Source organism: Mobula birostris, chromosome 6, assembly GCF_030028105.1.
Source record: "Mobula birostris isolate sMobBir1 chromosome 6, sMobBir1.hap1, whole genome shotgun sequence".
Taxonomy (NCBI): Eukaryota; Metazoa; Chordata; class Chondrichthyes; order Myliobatiformes; family Myliobatidae; genus Mobula; species Mobula birostris.
Genome location: NC_092375.1, coordinates 67709536 through 67726446, shown reverse-complemented (window position 1 = coordinate 67726446; position 16911 = coordinate 67709536). Strand labels below are relative to the sequence as shown.

Sequence of the window (16911 nt, the reverse complement as noted above, 5' to 3'; positions counted from 1 at the left end):
CCAGGTACTGGAGATCACTGCCTCAGTGGCGCACATCCAGCATTCGCCGGACGGTGTAAACTGGATAGTCGTCAATGATCCGGGCGGGTGGAGGAGGTTCAGCAGGAGGGCACAAAGGGCTGACAGACATGGGTTTCAGTTAGGAGACATGGAACGTGGATGAATGTGCATAGATCTGGGCAGTTTGGGTTTGACCACTGAGGGGTTGATGAGGCTCTCGATTTTGAATGGTCCGATGTAATGACGGGCGAGTTTCTTGGATTCATTCGTGAGGGGGATGTCTCTTGAAGAGAGCCAAACCTTCTGAACAGGCCAATAGTTGGGTGCTGGAATTCGGTGGCGATCGGCTATCCTCCGGTTGCTGTCAGTGGAGCGGAGCAGAGCCAAACGTGCTTCCTTCCAGACCTTGCGGCACTGGCAGAGATGGGCCTGAACTGAAGGCACAGCGATGTCATCTTCATGGGCAGGAAACAGAGGGGGTTGTTAACCGAGGGAGCATTCGAAAGGAGACATTCCGGTGGTGGTGCTGACCAAGGAGTTGTGGGCGTACTCAACCCAAGTGAGATGGGTGCTCCAGGATGACGGGTTACTGGCGGAAATGCAGCGCAGTGCTGCTTCCAAATCCTGATTTGCTCGCTCCATCTGACCGTTAGTCTGTGGATGGAAACCAGAAGACAGACTTACTGAAGCTCCGAGGACATGACAGAAGGATTTCCAGACTTGAGAGATGAATTGGGGGCCCTGGTCAGAAACAATGTCAGAGGGAATTCCATGAAGGCGGAAGACGTGTTGGACAAAGAGGTCGGCTGTTTCACGGGCTGTAGGGAGTTTGGGAAGGGCTATGAAGTGCACAGCTTTGGAGAAACGGTCCACCACGGTGAGTACAGCAGTGTTACCATGTGAAGGGGGTAGTCCAGTGATGAAATCCAGAGCAATGTGGGACCAAGGGCGGCCAGGAACAGGTCGGGGATGAAGCAGCCTAGCAGGTGGCTGATGGGAGGCTTTTCCGTGGGCACACACAGTACAGGCTGAGACGAAAGAGCGAGTGTCAGCACCCATGGTGGGCCATCAGAAATGTCGCTTCAGAAGGGACAGAGTTCGATCGATTCCGGGACGGCAGGTGAAACGAGAAGTATGCCCCCACTGGAGAACCTGAGACCGAACAGAGTCAGGCATGAAGAGGCGATTGGAGGGGTGTCTTTTGCCTGGGTCAGGTTGAGTCCGTTGGGCCTCTTTGACTATGGATTCGATCTCCCAGGTGAGGGCAGCCTCAACACAGGATGGTGGAAGAATGATATCAGGGTTGGAAGGGTCCTCCTTGGAGACGTATTGACGAGAGAGAGCACCTGGTTTCCCATTCTTGGAACCAGGACGATAGGTAAGGGTGAATTTGAAACGGCCAAAGAAAATGCCCAACAGGCTTGGCGGGAGTTAAGGCGTTTAGCTGTTTGGATGTATGCCAGGTTCTTATGGTCCATCTAGATAATGAATGGATGTTCTTCTCCCTCCAGCCAGTGCCTCCACTCCTCCAAGGTGAGTTTGACGGCCAGCAACTCCCGGTTCCCAACATCTTATTTCCGTTCGGCGGGGGATAAGTGGTGAGAGAAGAAGGAGCAGGGATGGAGCTTTTAATCTGGGATGGAGCATTGGGAGAGGACCGCTCCCACCCCAGAGTTGGAGGCTTCGACTTCCACAATGAATTGGTGAGAGGGGTCAGGTCAGACCAGGATGGGAGCAGAGGTGAAACACTTCTTCAGCTCCAAGAAGGCTGAGTCCACTTCGGAGGTCCAGTGGAAGGGGGTCACAGGAGAGGTGAGCTGAGTAAGGGGCGCTGCCACCTGGCTGTAGTCCCCGATGAAGTGACAGTAGAAGTTTGCGAACCCCAGAAATCACTGGAGTTGTTTGAGCATCGTGGGTTTTGGCCACTCCGCCAGCACCCGGATCTTTTCGGGATCCGCCCTCACCTGCCCGCTCTCAATGATGTACCCCAGGAAACTGATGGAACAGGCATGGAACTCGCACTTCTCTGCCTTAATGAATAGCTTGTTCTCCAAAAGCCTCGGAAGGACCTGACAGACGTGATGGGTGTGCTCCTGAAGACTACGGGAGAAGATTAGGATGTCGTCCAAATAAACAAAAACAAAACAGTTAATAAAGTCCCTAAGGACGTCATTTACCAGAGCTTGGAAGACGGCAGGGGCATTGGTGAGACTAAGTGGTATGACCAGATATTCGAAATGACCAAGGGGGGTGTTAAAAGCTGTTTTCCATTCTTCTCCCTCCCTTATCCTGACCAGGTGATAGGCATTCCGCAAGTCCAACTTAGAGAAAATTGTGGCTCCATGAAGGGGCTCGAATGCTGAGTTGATAAGGGGCAGGGGATACTTATTCTTTATGGTGATGTTGTTAAGGTTACGGTAGTCAATGCAGGGATGCAGTGAGCAGTCTTTCTTCGCCAGGAAGAAGAAACCTGCACCTACAGGGGAAGATGAGATTTGGATAATGCCAGCCACGAGGGAGTCATTTACTTAAGTCTACATAGCTTGCCTCTCTGGTCGGGACAGGTTGTACAGCTGACTGGTGGGTAGTGAGGCTCTGGGGAGAAGGTCAATTGCACAATCGTAAGGGCGATATGGGGGCAGGGAAAGAGCACGTTGCTTGCTAAACACTTCTCCCAGATTGTGATACTCTACGGGAACCTTGAACAAGTCGGGGCCCAGGGGCAGACGAGGTCCTGGTGACATCCACTGGGGAAAGGGCTGATTGCAGACAAGTGGAATGGCAGAACGAACTCCAGCTGACTATCTTCCCGGTGGGCCAGGTGATGTGGGGGTTATGACGGCTTAACCAGGAGTGGCCAAGAACTATAGGGGTTTGAGGAGAGAAAATTAAATTGAATCGTACCTGTTCCCAATGGTTTCTGGAGAGGAGGAGAAGCAAGGGTTCTGTGCAGTGTGTGACCCGGGCCAGAAGTTTACCGTCCAGTGCCGGGGCTTCCAGGGGGGTACACAATGGCTCACGAGGAATTCCGGCTTGGAAGGCTGGGTTTTCATCCAAAAAATTTCCCTCTGTGCCGGAGTCCACTGGTGCTAACAGTTTCAAGGACTGTTGGTTGTAACACAGAGTGGCTTGAAGCTGCATCTGGGGTCGGGGGATGGAAGAGATGTTGTCTGACTCACCAGGGTCTCTCTTGCTACTGGTGAGCCTTCCCTTTTGGCCGAAGGGGACAGGTGGCAAGGAAATAGGTGAAAGAAATAGTAGGGGACAGAAGGTCCAGTGAGATGGAGGAACTGAGCGAAATACATGTTAGTAGGGAAGTAGTGTTAGGTAAATTGAAGGGATTGAAGGCAGATAAATCCCCAGGGCCAGATGGTCTGCATCCCAGGGTGCTTAAAGAAGTAGCCCAAGAAATAGTGGATGCATTAGTGATAATTTTTCAAAACTCGTTAGATTCTGGACTAGTTCCTGAGGATTGGAGGGTGGCTAATGTAACTCCACTTTTTAAAAAAGGAGGGAGAGAGAAACCGGGGAATTATAGACCGGTTAGCCTAACATCGGTGGTGGGGAAACTGCTGGAGTCAGTTATCAAGGATGTGATAACAGTACACTTGGAAAGCGGTGAAATGATCGGACAAAGTCAGCATGGATTTGTGAAAGGAAAATCATGTCTGACGAATCTCATAGAATTTTTTGAGGATGTAACTAGTAGAGTGGATAGGGGAGAACCGGTGGATGTGGTATATTTGGATTTTCAGAAGGCTTTTGACAAGGTCCCACACAGGAGATTAGTGTGCAAACTTAAAGCACACGTTATTGGGGGTAAGGTATTGGTGTGGGTGGAGAGTTGGTTAGCAGACAGGAAGCAAAGAGTGGGAATAAACGGGACCTTTTCAGAATGGCAGGCGGTGACTAGTGGGGTACCGCAAGGCTCAGTGCTGGGACCCCAATTGTTTACAATATATATTAATGACTTGGATGAGGGAATTAAATGCAGCATCTCCAAGTTTGCGGATGACACGAAGCTGGGTGGCAGTGTTAGCTGTGAGGAGGATGCTAAGAGGATGCAGGGTGACTTGGATAGGTTGGGTGAGTGGGCAAATTCATGGCAGATGCAATTTAATGTGGATAAATGTGAAGTTATCCACTTTGGTGGCAAAAATAGGAAAACAGATTATTATCTGAATGGTGGCCGATTAGGAAAAGGGGAGGTGCAACGTGACCTGGGTGTTATTATACACCAGTCATTGAAAGTGGGCATGCAGGTACAGCAGGTGGTGAAAAAGGCGAGTGGTATGCTGGCACTTATAGCGAGAGGATTTGAGTACAGGAGCAGGGAGGTACTACTGCAGTTGTACAAGGCCTTGGTGAGACCGCACCTGGAGTATTGTGTGCAGTTTTGGTCCCCTAATCTGAGGAAAGACATCCTTGCCATAGAGAGAGTACAGAGAAGGTTCACCAGATTGATTCCTGGGATGGCAGGACTTTCATATGAAGAAAGAATGGATGAACTGGGCTTGTACTCGTTGGAATTTAGAAGATTGAGGGGGGATCTGATTGAAACGTATAAGATCCTAAAGGGATTGGACAGGCTAGATGCAGGAAGATTGTTCCCGATGTTGGGGAAGTCCAGAACGAGGGGTCACAGTTTGAGGATAGAGGGGAAGCCTTTTAGGACCGAGATTAGGAAAAACATCTTCACACAGAGAGTGGTGAATCTGTAGAATTCTCTGCCACAGGAAACAGTTGAGGCCAGTTCATTGGCTATATTTAAGAGGGAGTTAGATATGGCCCTTGTGGCTACGAGGGTCAGGGGGTATGGAGGGAAGGCTGGGGCGGTGTTCTGAGTTGGATGATCAGCCATGATCATAATAAATGGTGGTGCAGGCTCGAAGGGCGAATGGCCTACTCCTGCACCTATTTTCTATGTTTCTATGTTTCTATGAAATGGCTGAACTGGCTGCAAAAGAGACACTCACCCACTCTCAATCTCTGAAGTCATTCAGTGGGAGAAAGGCTGTTTCATCCCGGCTGCATGGGTTCCTCTCCTGGGGCAGTGGAAATGGCAGGGCTGGGAGCTACTCTAGGAGCAGGAGGAGGAGAGAGGCTTATTCTGGCAGGAGCTGGTAATAAGTGCCAAGAAGTGGCCAAAGGTGGTGGACGACCAATTCTTTCGCTATGGCGTTCTTGGAGACGATTGTCCAGCCTGGTGGCTAGGGAGATCAGGGAATCCAGGCTGTCGGTGTCGTCTCTTGCTGCCAACTCATCTTTCACCATGTCACTGATTGCACTCCAACCCCCTGGAGTGACCCATCGTTCCACCCCAAGTTGGCCGCTAACGTCTGGAACTCCGCGGAATATTCGGCAACACTGCGTGAGCCCTAGCGGAAAGTGAGTAGACGCTTGGCGGTGTCTTTACCACGGACGGGGTGGTCAACTATCTTTCTCATTTCCGCGATAAGAGTGGCGAAAGAAGAGCAGATATCCGGTTGGTTATCCCAAACTGCTGTGGCCCACGCTAATGCACTTCCCCACAACAACCCCATGATATAAGCAATCCTTGACTTATCCATGGAGTAAGTTGACAACTGCTGTTCAAACACCAGGGAGCACTGAAGGAGGAAGGCCCGGCACTTCCCCAAATCTCCAGCGTAGTGCTCCAGCTCAGGTACGTGACACTCTCTTGGCGGGGGTGTTGCTGACATATGGGGGGGGTGGTGTTGCCGCTACAGGCTGTCTGGGCTGGTTAGACAGGGTTCCAGGAGGGGGTCCAGTGATATGATTGGAGACACGGACCACCTGGTTACTGATCTGTGTGACGTGAGCAGACAGGGAATGGAAGTTCTCCATGATCTCCTGAAGGAGTTGGTTGTGCTGTCCCAGTAGGGAACCCTGGCTGGCGAGGGCTTGTTGAAGGGTATTTGTGTCCACTGAGTATATTGTGGCCAGATCGTTCTGTTGCAAAGAATGGGGCAAACCCAAACACAGGACACTGGCACAGAGATTGAGTTAGGATGCAGACGAGGGTGAGAGAGTGGCTGGAGCTGAATGGCAAACAGGAGGGTGAACAGGAAAGCAGGAGGCAGGCAGAACTTATCTTGACACAGGGCATTGCTGGCACTGAATGGCAAACGGGAGACAGGCAGCAGGCAAAACTTATCTTGACACGGAGCATAGAAAGGCAAGCGGTAGACAATACTTTTCTTGACATGGAGAGAGAGTTACACAGTTAACCCTCGGTACTGAAGTAAAACTTAGAATACACAATCCTAAACTGCCGGGAACCTTCATTACCACACTGGCTAAAACAATGATTTGGCAACGAGTGGATGCAAAGCCGGGGTTATTATATTGCAGGTCTTGATGAGAACCAGGTGTGTCGTCATCAAAGGAAATTAGGAGAAAATGGGGAATTAACGGTCGGGACCGTGACAGTTTGTTTGCCTGTTGTGAGGTTCCTACATCAATGTTACTTGATGTTAGTTTTCAAGAGATTGACCATACAAACACGTATCAGATTAACCACTTGCAAGTATTATACTAGTGTTAAACAAGTGAACAATCCAGATTATCTATTTGTTTAAGACTTGTATAATATTTACATGAAGAGCCTAAATTAAATACTAAAACTTGATACATTATCCCTTCAGATTTTACATATAAACATTTTGTGCACAACAGAATGACTGAAACACACAAGAAAACAATTATCTGCCTATCACCTCCCCCAGTGCCCCTCCTCCTTCCCTTTATTCCATGATCCACTCTCCTCTCCTATAAGATTCTTTCTTCTCCTGCCCCCCGTCCACTTATCACATTCCAGCTTTTTACTTCAACCCCCTACCTTGCCCACCCTTTACCTACCATCTTCAAGCTTGTCTTCCTCCCCCTCTCCACACCCCCACCTTCTGATTCTGGCTTCCTCCCCCTTCTTTTCGAGTCCTTCTAAAGGGTCTCAGCCCAAAACATCAATTGTTTATTTGTTTCCATTGATGCTGTCTGACCTGCTGAATTCCTCCCGGATTTTTTTTTTTGCATGTTGCCCTAGATTTTGAGCATCTGCAGCATCTCTTATGTTTAGCTGAAAAGAAAGATTGGTTTAATTGACCTGGTGCAGTCAACTACCAAGGGAAAGAATCACTACAGTACATAGCTCTCTTTATTACCGAGACTTAAAATAATATTCATTTTAGTGTGTATATATTTCAGAAGCTATGCAAGATATACAATAAATGGTAATGCATATGGATCAGCTTTCATTCTGAGGAACTTGTAACCAATATCACCATCCATTACCATAGCAGAAGAATTTGTTATGTTCCGAAATGATATGGGTAAACCTGGAAGTATACATGGTGTGGCTGCTTTAATGGTTATTCCAGTTGTCTATTTTCCACGGAATATTTCCTCAATGTTTACCAGCACAAAGCAGATGGACCCATCTTAGCAAATGTAGTTAGGTTTTCTTCACTGAGCAGAGTTTAGTTTGTTTAATTAACTTTAATGACACAGAGTCATAGAATTATAGAAAACTACAGCACAGAAACAGGCTCTTCAGTCCATATAGTCCATGCCAAACCATTTAAACTGCCTATCCCATTAACCTGCACCAGGACCATAGCCTTCCATATCTTTACCATCCATGTACCTATACAAACTTCTCTCTAACGTTGAAATCGAGCTCGCACTTGCGCTGGCAGCTCATTCCACACCCTCACAACCCTCTGAGTGAAGGAGTTTCTCCTCATGTCCCCTTTAAACTTTTCACTTTTCACCCTTAACCCATGACTTCTAGTTGTAGTCCCACCCAGACTCACTGGAAAAAACCTGCTTGCATTTACCCGATCTATAGCCCTCATAATTTTGTATACGTCTATGAAATCTCCTCTGAATCTTCTACGTTCCAAGGAATAAATTCCTAACCTATTCAATCTTTCCATGTAACTCAGATCTGCCAGACCCTTACCATCTTTGTAAATTTTGTTGTTGGCTGAAAAACTTGAACACAAGCAAGCCTTCACAGAAATGGGAAATTAGTATTTGAACAAATGAAAAGGAGTAGTTCAAAGTACATCTATTATCGAAGTATGTATACTTTATACAACCTTGAGGTTCACCTCCTCACAGGCAGCCACAAAACAAAGAAATCCAATAGAACCCATTTAAAAAAAGAAGCCCATCAAACACTAAATGTGCAGAGAGAAAAAAACAAATCATGCAAACAATAAAAGTAGGCAAATATCATTCAGAACTGAAGTTTGTGGAAGTGAGTCCACAGGCATGAAGCCAGGCATCACTACAGCTGATTCAGGAGCCCATTAGTTTCAGGCCACAGCCTCAGTTCAGCATAGAGATGAGTATACCTCATGGAGCAGCGAGCTGAACCAGCCCATCCCATGCCTTTAGCCCCAACACCCTGAACTTTTCAAACTAGTCCGGCACTCAAATCAATCAAGCCTCGGGTCTTCCCTTGCTCTTGGGTATGGGCTCCGCCTGAATTCTGCCTTGCTTTTGCCTCACCTCTGCTCACCTTGCCTCATTTCTGCCGCATAGAGTTGCCTCCAAGTCCACTCCAGCAATGGAAGAACAATAGTTCATTCTCCACTCTCGGACCTGAACCTTGCTGTATCGATTCAGCCCATACACACCATGCTACAAGCATCCTGCACCTTCAATACTTAAGCTCACATCACAAAGAATGCCGTTGTACAGACAGTTCATCTCCAAAAAGGAAGTTACAGGCTATTGTTTGTAGTGATTGTTTGCCTGAAAAAAATGTGATTAATAAAGTAGTTATTTCTTTGTTTTAAACCATAATCAGAAGACCATAAGATATAGGAATAGAATTAGACCCATACAGGTACTGGTTGAAATGTTTTATACCTCAAACCAGACAAAAGGACACCCTGTCAATCTCTGCGTAATTTTTATTTGCAGCGGTAAAGGAGCATGTTTCAAAGGCTATGGGACATTCACTTCTATCATGCATAAAATGTAACTTAACTGCACCGATACCATTAGCTGTCAAGGCAAGTGTCTCTGGATGATATTGATCATAATGTGTGAGTACAGTGTCTGACGTCACCATTTCCTTCATATTTTTGGAAAGCAACCTCACACTGTCTTGTCCATTTCTATTTCTTTCTGATCTGTGGCAGTGAGTTCAAGGGGAGGAGCACAGTAGCCAAGTTTGGAAGGAACCTGTTATAGTAATTGACAAATCCTAAAAAGGACCACAATTGTGACGTGTCCTTTGGTCTTGGGGCATCCATCACAGCTTTAATTTCCTCAGGTAACTTGGGTAAACTTTGTGCATCAAGCTTTAATTTCCTCAGGTAACTTGGGTAAACTTTGTGCATCAAGAATCAACTGTAAGTGATTCTTGGTTTAAAGAGTTCACACTTGTGTCATGCTTTGAGCCCACAATCTTTGAATCTTTTAAACACTGTTTTGACATTTTGGAGATGTTCCTTGTCGTGGTGTAATCCAGGTAACACTGAGTGCCTGGGCAGCCTTGCTGCACCTGCTGCGTAGCTTTCTGCCAGAGCACAGGTACAGATAGATGCTACTCCAAAAATAAGTCTACTATAGCAATAAAGCCCTTCCTCAGTGTTTATAATGAGAAACACTTTGGACTCTTCTTCCATCTCTATCTGTAGGTAGGCCTCAGCTGAGTCCACTTTACTGAAATGTTTCCCTACAGAAAGGTTTGCAAAGATATCCTCTATCCTGGACAGAGGGTATTGATCTACTTTCTGTACCGGGTTGATGGTGACTTTAAAATCGCCACAAATCCTGACAGACCTATCCTTCTTGGCTACTGGCACCACATTGGTGTTGCCCATGGGCTTCACTAAAACTTGGAAAAAATTCCCTTGGCCTCCACGCAATTTAACTCACTGGCTACTTTGTCACAGATGGCATAAGAACCGGACGGGCTTTGTAAACCTGGCTGTGGCATTTTCATTTAACACTATTTTACCCTTGATATGTTTGACTTTTCCAATGCCATCCTGGAACACTGCTGTGGCATCATCCAGTACATCTTATTTCTCTTTCAGTTGACCCTAGTACAGGAGATGGGGCATTCAAATAGTTGATGGATCTTCAATCAAGTTGTAGTTACCTCAGCCAGTCATGACCCCACAATGCGGCCCTCTTGTTTTATAGCACATACAAGCTCAGTGTGGCTGGTTGGTTGTTGTATACCACTGTTAAAAATGTCATTCTTACAGGAGTTATTTTTTCTCCAGTGTAAATTCTTAGTTAGATATCTGCAGACTTCAGTTCACTATCTTTGAAATGACATTCAAACTCAATTTGTGGAATGACTGAAACAGATGAGGCAGTGTCCAATTCCATTTTAATTAATTTGCTGTTCACATCTAGTCACTTATTAGTTTTCACATTGTAAGTCTCAAGGCTACTCAGTTAGACCATAAGACCATAAAACATAGGAGCAGAATATGCCATATGACCCACCGAGTCTGCTCTGCCATTCATTCATGGCTGATCCTTTTTTCCCTTCCTCAGCCCCAGTCCCCTGCCTTCTCCCCGTAATCTTTGATGCTATGTCCAATCGAAAACCTAACAAGCTCTACCTTAAATACACCCAACGATCTGGCCTCCACAGCCGCCTGTGATAACAGATTCCACAAATTCACCACCCTCTGGTTAAAGAAATGTCTCCGCATCTCTGTTTTAAATGGATGCTCCTCTGTCCTGAGGCTGTGCCTCCTGTCCTAGACTCCCCAACATTCTTTCCACATCTACTCTCTCTAGGCCTTTCAATATTCAAAAGGTTTCAATGAGAGCCCCTCTTCTTCTAAATTCCTGCAAGTACAGACTGAGAGCCATCAAATGTTCCTTGTCTGATAAACCTTTTATTTCTGGATTCATCCTTGTGAACCTCCTCTGAACATTCTCCAATGCCAGCACATCTTTTCTTAGATGAGGAGCCTAAAACTGTTCACAGTACTCAAGGTGAGGCCTCACAGTGCCTTATAAAGGCTCAGCATCACATCCCTGCTCTTGTATTCTAGACCTTTAGAAATGAATGCCAACATTGTATTTTCCTTCTTCACCATCAACTTTGACTGCAAGTTAACCTTTAGGGTATTCTGCACAAGACTGCCAAGTCCCTTTGCATCTCAGATTTTTGGGTTTTCTCACCATTTAGAAAATAGTCCGCACATATATTTCTACTACCAAAATGCATGACCATGCATTTTCCAACATTGTATTTCATTTGCCACCTTCTTGCCCATTCTCCTAATTTGTCTCAGTCCTCCTGCAGCCTACCTGTTTCCTCAATACTACTTGCCCCTTCACCAATCTTCGTATCATCTGAAAACTTGGCAACAAAGCCATCTATTCCATCATCTGAATCATTGATATATGGCATAAAAAGAAGCAGTCCTAACACCAACCCCTGCAGAACACTGCTAGTCACTGGCAGTCAACCAGAAAATGATCCTTTTACTCCCAGTCACTGCTTCCTACCAATCAGCCAATGCTCTAACCATGCCAGTAATTTTCCTGTAATATCATGGGCTCTTAATTTGGTAAGTAACCTCATGTATGGCACTTTCTCAGAAGCCTTCTGAAAGTCCAAATATACAATATCCACTGCATCCCCTTTATCTATCCTACTTGTAATCTCCTCAAAGAAGTCCAATAAGTTCATCAGGCATGATTTTCCCTTAGGGAAATCCCTAAAGGATGCTAACTCTGTCCTACCTTGTCCTGTGTCATGAAGTACTCCATAACCTCATCCTTAACAAGTGACACAGTTCTGTGTCACTTTCATTATTATCAAACTTTTCATCAACAGCGTATAGATTAGTGCTCTTTTGCAACTACAACTTGATTTTTTTTATTTTTTTCTCTTCCCTGTGCAGTTCATATATTTTTAATCTGCCTGACATGCTATTTGTATGTGTCCTACGTTCTTGCATTTTCTGCAGTTTTCACCTTTAAACCTACATTGGTGTGGTATATATGAGCCCTTGCCACAACGGTGACACAATTATTTTGGCCAGGTCAGTTTGGACTTTGCAATTTTGTTCACTCTCACTTTCATTCCTGACTACAACTCAATTGCATCTCTGGCTGCTTTTTCTACTGATACAGCGATTTCAACTGCCATTTTAAATATAAGTTGTGCTTCAGTTAGGAGCAATTTTTGAAAGCTTTCTTATAAGATTCCACAAACTAAACAATCTCTCAGTACATTATTAATCTCATCACTCAACTGACAATGCTGGAACAATTCCTTCAATTCAGCCACATAAGCCGAAATGGACTGGCCTTCCCTTCGATTCGACTTATGAAACCTAAAGCATTTAATGGTTTTGGTTCTAAATGTTCCTGTATTACATTCACAATATCAGCAAATCTTATTTCAGCTGGCTTGGTTGGAGCTGTTAAACTTCTGCACAAACTCTATGCTTTTCCACCCATTATTTCTTTTTGTTTCAAAATACTGTTCAATTCGTTCAGTATACATCATCTAGTTATTTGCTGTGCAGTTGAATATGTCAATCTTTCAGATGCAGCCAGCTACTTCTACTTTTAAAATATTTATTATTAAGATCACCCAGTACTCGCTGTTTATGAACCTAGTTGCTTGCTAATTTTGTCCACTTTTTGCCTTTTTTAAAAATGAAACATCTCTGTCCCATTCCAAAGAAAAAAATGTGCTGCACTTCAACGGGTAGGTAGTCGTCTTGGATTTATTTTAAAACTTCCTCATTGCCAATGTTATGTTTTGTAACTCCAGAAACAAATTGGGGAAAAAAAACACAGGAGCTGAGATATGTTTTGTCTACTTTGTTTTTTACCTTTTTAGTGAGGCACTCACATATGACGTGGTGGTGTAATGGCATATGTTATTCACATATATTACTTCTTATATGCAGTATAACCCATATTGAATTATATAAACAAACAAAAACATGCTTCATCAAACAATATATTTACAATATTACACAAATATTATTGAATATTGAATACACTACATTGATTGACTTCTTGATCTCCCAGTTTACCTCATAGTGGCCCTTGCAATTTATTTGTCCACCTGCACTTCACTCTCTCTGTTACTGTAACAATATATGCTGGATTCTGTTTTATTTTTACTACCTTGATGTAATTATGTATGAAGGATCTATCTAAGAGTCACACAAACCAAGAGCTTTTCACTGTATTTCAGTATATGTGACAATAATAATAACATAAACCAATCCTTATTAGCAGCTGCATACCATTTGTTTAATTCAACATTCCTGCCGATTCATTTGTGCTGCAGACTGATTCAAATTGATTTCCAGTTTCTTGTGTTATCTCAAAAATTGCATAAACAATACACTTTTAACAAATCTAGGAGTATTCTGGCCCTGGGACAGACTGCTGGTTTTGTGCATTTCTGTGCATTTAAGCAATTGCTGCTAGCAATTATTCACCTAAATTCACAATAGAATCACAGAAAACTAAGATGGATTTAATGGTTTAAATACAGAGAGAATGCTGAAGGGTGTCTATCTTCTGGTCTGAACCCTTGAAAGTCAGTGTTAAAGCATCTTATGTACCAGCACTTTTCTTTTTTTGCTGTTCTCATAAATCCTTATCAACATTTCTCTCAGACTTTTTGTCAAGGACTTCAATCTGTATAGTGTCCTCTCAAAGCATTAATTTCCTGAATACTCCCAATATTTTATTCCACAGATTGTTGAAATGTAGATCTAACTTCCCACACAGTGAACTCTGGATTTCAAGTACGTTGCCATGGGGAATTGCCAAGATGAGGCCAGGCATTTCCTCATAAAAGAAAAAAGAAATATTTGTATTAATGGTGTCTGCTCCTTTGGATTGAATTAATGAAGAAGAATTAAATGAGCTCTGTTACAAAATGCAGGAACTTGGGAATGTAACTTAAGTTTCCATTCTAAACTTAATGATCTTGAAACTGCATTCCATTAACTCTTTAATAATTAACTAATTCGGCCAAATTGGTTGGGTATTATTTTAGCTGTTATTTCAATGTCAATTATGTTAACAATTTTTGAAATTGGTGACAAATGAATTTCGTTTCAACAAGTTCAGTGTTTGTGCCCAACTTTTCATATGGCAGATTTCAAAGCTTGTTTATGGACTTTCAGCAATTTTAATTGGACAGCTGACATAGAAAAAAATCAGAAAATCAGCGGATTCCGGTTAATTGAGCCATCAGTTAATCAGAGCAGCCGCTTATTTGGGACAACTCTTAAAGAACAAAAACTAATCAAGAAAATTGCCAGGATTCTGTTCATTTATTTGGCATAGTATCTAACTAGCATCAGACGTATGCACTTGTGTGGTTGTTAAAGCAACCTTGCTTAGAGCAAAAAGTTTTAAGATATTATCAGTTGCATGTGTTTGTGTTCAAAAAGCAATGATTTTTGACGCTAATATTTGGTGAGAAATAAGCAGTAAGACAACTCAGAACTGTTTTGCTCACTGTAGTTTCAAGTATTCAGGTTTCAGATGCCACAAACGGCCGGGAGTGTAAATGAAATTATTTCACTACTTCAACGAGTTAGGAACTATGAAGAATCTGAAAATATTGAGAATCATCTTGAATGTTATAATGAAAATGAAGATTTGGAGGATCCAGTTGCCAAAAACATTGTATGAAGGCAGTCCATTATCTGCACTAGGTGTCTGCGTTGATTTTGTTCATTTACAGCAATCAAAAGAACACAGCAGTGTATACTGGATAAATTCCTCTGTCGATAACTATTAGGAACTAATGCATAGTTTTATAATACTGCAGTAGTATTTATAGCATTCTGTATTTCATTTGAATACGTAATTTGTAACTCAGTTAAATGGTAGTTTGTCTTTTTTTATACTTTTTTAATTATTTCTATTAAAATGGCTAATTGGGGCAGCTGTTTAATTGGGCCAAAGTCTACTGGTCCTGATGTGTCCCAGTTAACTGGAATCCACTGTATTGTCCTTCAGATCACAAATATCCAGGACATTCACCAAACGTTTTTGCTTTTTTGGAAGAATCATGTACTAATAATAAAGACAAATTGTTTTAACAGGAACCAGATCAAGGATGTGCCAAGCCCACTTTCAGCAAGATCTCCTGCAGTTGTCATGCAGCACAAATGTGGTACCTCAGCAATGGCAAAAGTCACGTGTAGTATAATATTTGATCCACCTTCTTAAAATTATGTTCATCTCTTACAGTGGTGCATGGGAGACACAGAAGATTACTGTCTTTACAATAATCTCATACTTCCACTTTCCCCAATAAGTAAGCAGATTATTGCTGGAACAGAGCTACATTCTATCCCTGTGCTCTGGATTCTTTCTTTTCTCAAATGGTCATTTCCCATTCATCTCGCCTCTTAGTCTTTGGTACATAGCACATATCTAACCGGTGTACATTACTGCAACACTGACAAAAAGCTGGAGGAACTCAGCAGGTTAGGCAGCATCTATGGAAAAGAATAAACAGGTGACATTGCAGGCCATGACCCTTCTGCAGGACTGAGAAAGAAAGGGGAAGATGCTAGAATAAAAAGCTGGGTGGGGGGAAAGAGGCTAGCTGGAAGGTGGTAGGTGAAGCTGGGTGAGTGAGAATAGTCAAAGGCTGGAGAAGAAGAATCTGATAGTAGAAGAGAGTGGACCACAGGAGAAAGGGAAGGAGAAGGGGACCCAGGGGCAAGTGATAGGCAGGTGAGAAGAGGTAAAAGGTAAGAATGGGGAATAGAGGAAGTGGGCCGTGGGAGGAAATACTTTTTACTGAAAGAAGAAATCGATAGATACTCATGCCATCAGGTCGGAGGCTACCGAGGTGGAATAAAAGGTGTTGCTCCTTCACCCTGAGGATGGCCTCTTTTTGGCACAAGAGGAGGCTATGGACCGACATGTCGGAATGGGAATGAGAATCAGAATTAAAATGTTTGCCCACCGGGAAGTTTCACCAATGTAGAGGAAGCTGCACTGAGAGCACTAAACACAATAGATGACCCCAACAAATTCACAGGTGGAGTGTTGCCTCACCTGAAAGGACTGTTTCTGATTCCCATTCCCAGAGTTAGGATCCCTTGGGCAATCCTATGTTGAGTTCAATGCTAACTGGCAGCTCCTGTAATGCTGCTTGTGCCAAGCTATATTGATCTCTGCTGTTCCTTTGGATTCATCTGCTGCATGGAAAGGGGGAGCATGCTCTCCATATTGTACAGCCCTGGCTTGCGGATCACGTAGATATTTGGGATGTGATATCCATGGTCAACCCCGGCCAACACAGGGCCTGAAGTTTCAGAGCTGGGTGTTTGCATTATAAATTATGTCATAATTTTTTTCTATTTGCTTTATATAATAGGTCAGAACATAGCTGAATTTTTTTATGAAATTCTTTATGAGACAGAGAAGGCAAGAGTTCAAATGGAGTCTACAGTTGCAATAAGCTTTGTGAAAAAGGAATGGGACATACAGACTGGTGTTGTCATGCTGGCCTTCAATATTGTTTTTGCACCTCCCAAACCAATAAGGTGAGTGAAGTTAAATCTGGCGATTATTACCAATGCAAACTTTGTGAAAAAATAGCAGAAACTCTATTTTTTAAATGCATGAGCAACTTACTTTATTTTTAGTACTTACTTGTTGGCAACTGGTAAACCTACTATACTAGTGAATCTATTCAGAAACCCTAGCTGAGGTGTTGTCAAATTTCTGTTTAATGTAGTAATGTGTGTGATCAAGCTGGGCAATAAATAAAAATATAGATGGGAGAGATTATAAACATGTTGCACTTTGTGTTGCTGTTGTGTTGATGGCTTCACCATCTACGATGAACCTTTACGTTTGGTCAGCTATCTTTTGACATAATTCCATCTGCGGAACCTGCTTCTTTAGGCA

General features: G+C 43.6%; 1 protein-coding gene across 1 annotated transcript in view; it reads left to right on the top strand.

Annotated features, from left to right (window-relative positions):
* LOC140199082 (cilia- and flagella-associated protein 47-like) overlaps window positions 1-16911 on the top strand; it is a 697686-nt gene that overhangs the window by 614014 nt on the left and 66761 nt on the right. The window contains exon 61 of the mRNA XM_072260570.1: window positions 16376-16544. Coding sequence (XP_072116671.1) covers window positions 16376-16544 — 169 coding nt within the window. The remainder of the gene's footprint in view (window positions 1-16375; window positions 16545-16911) is intronic.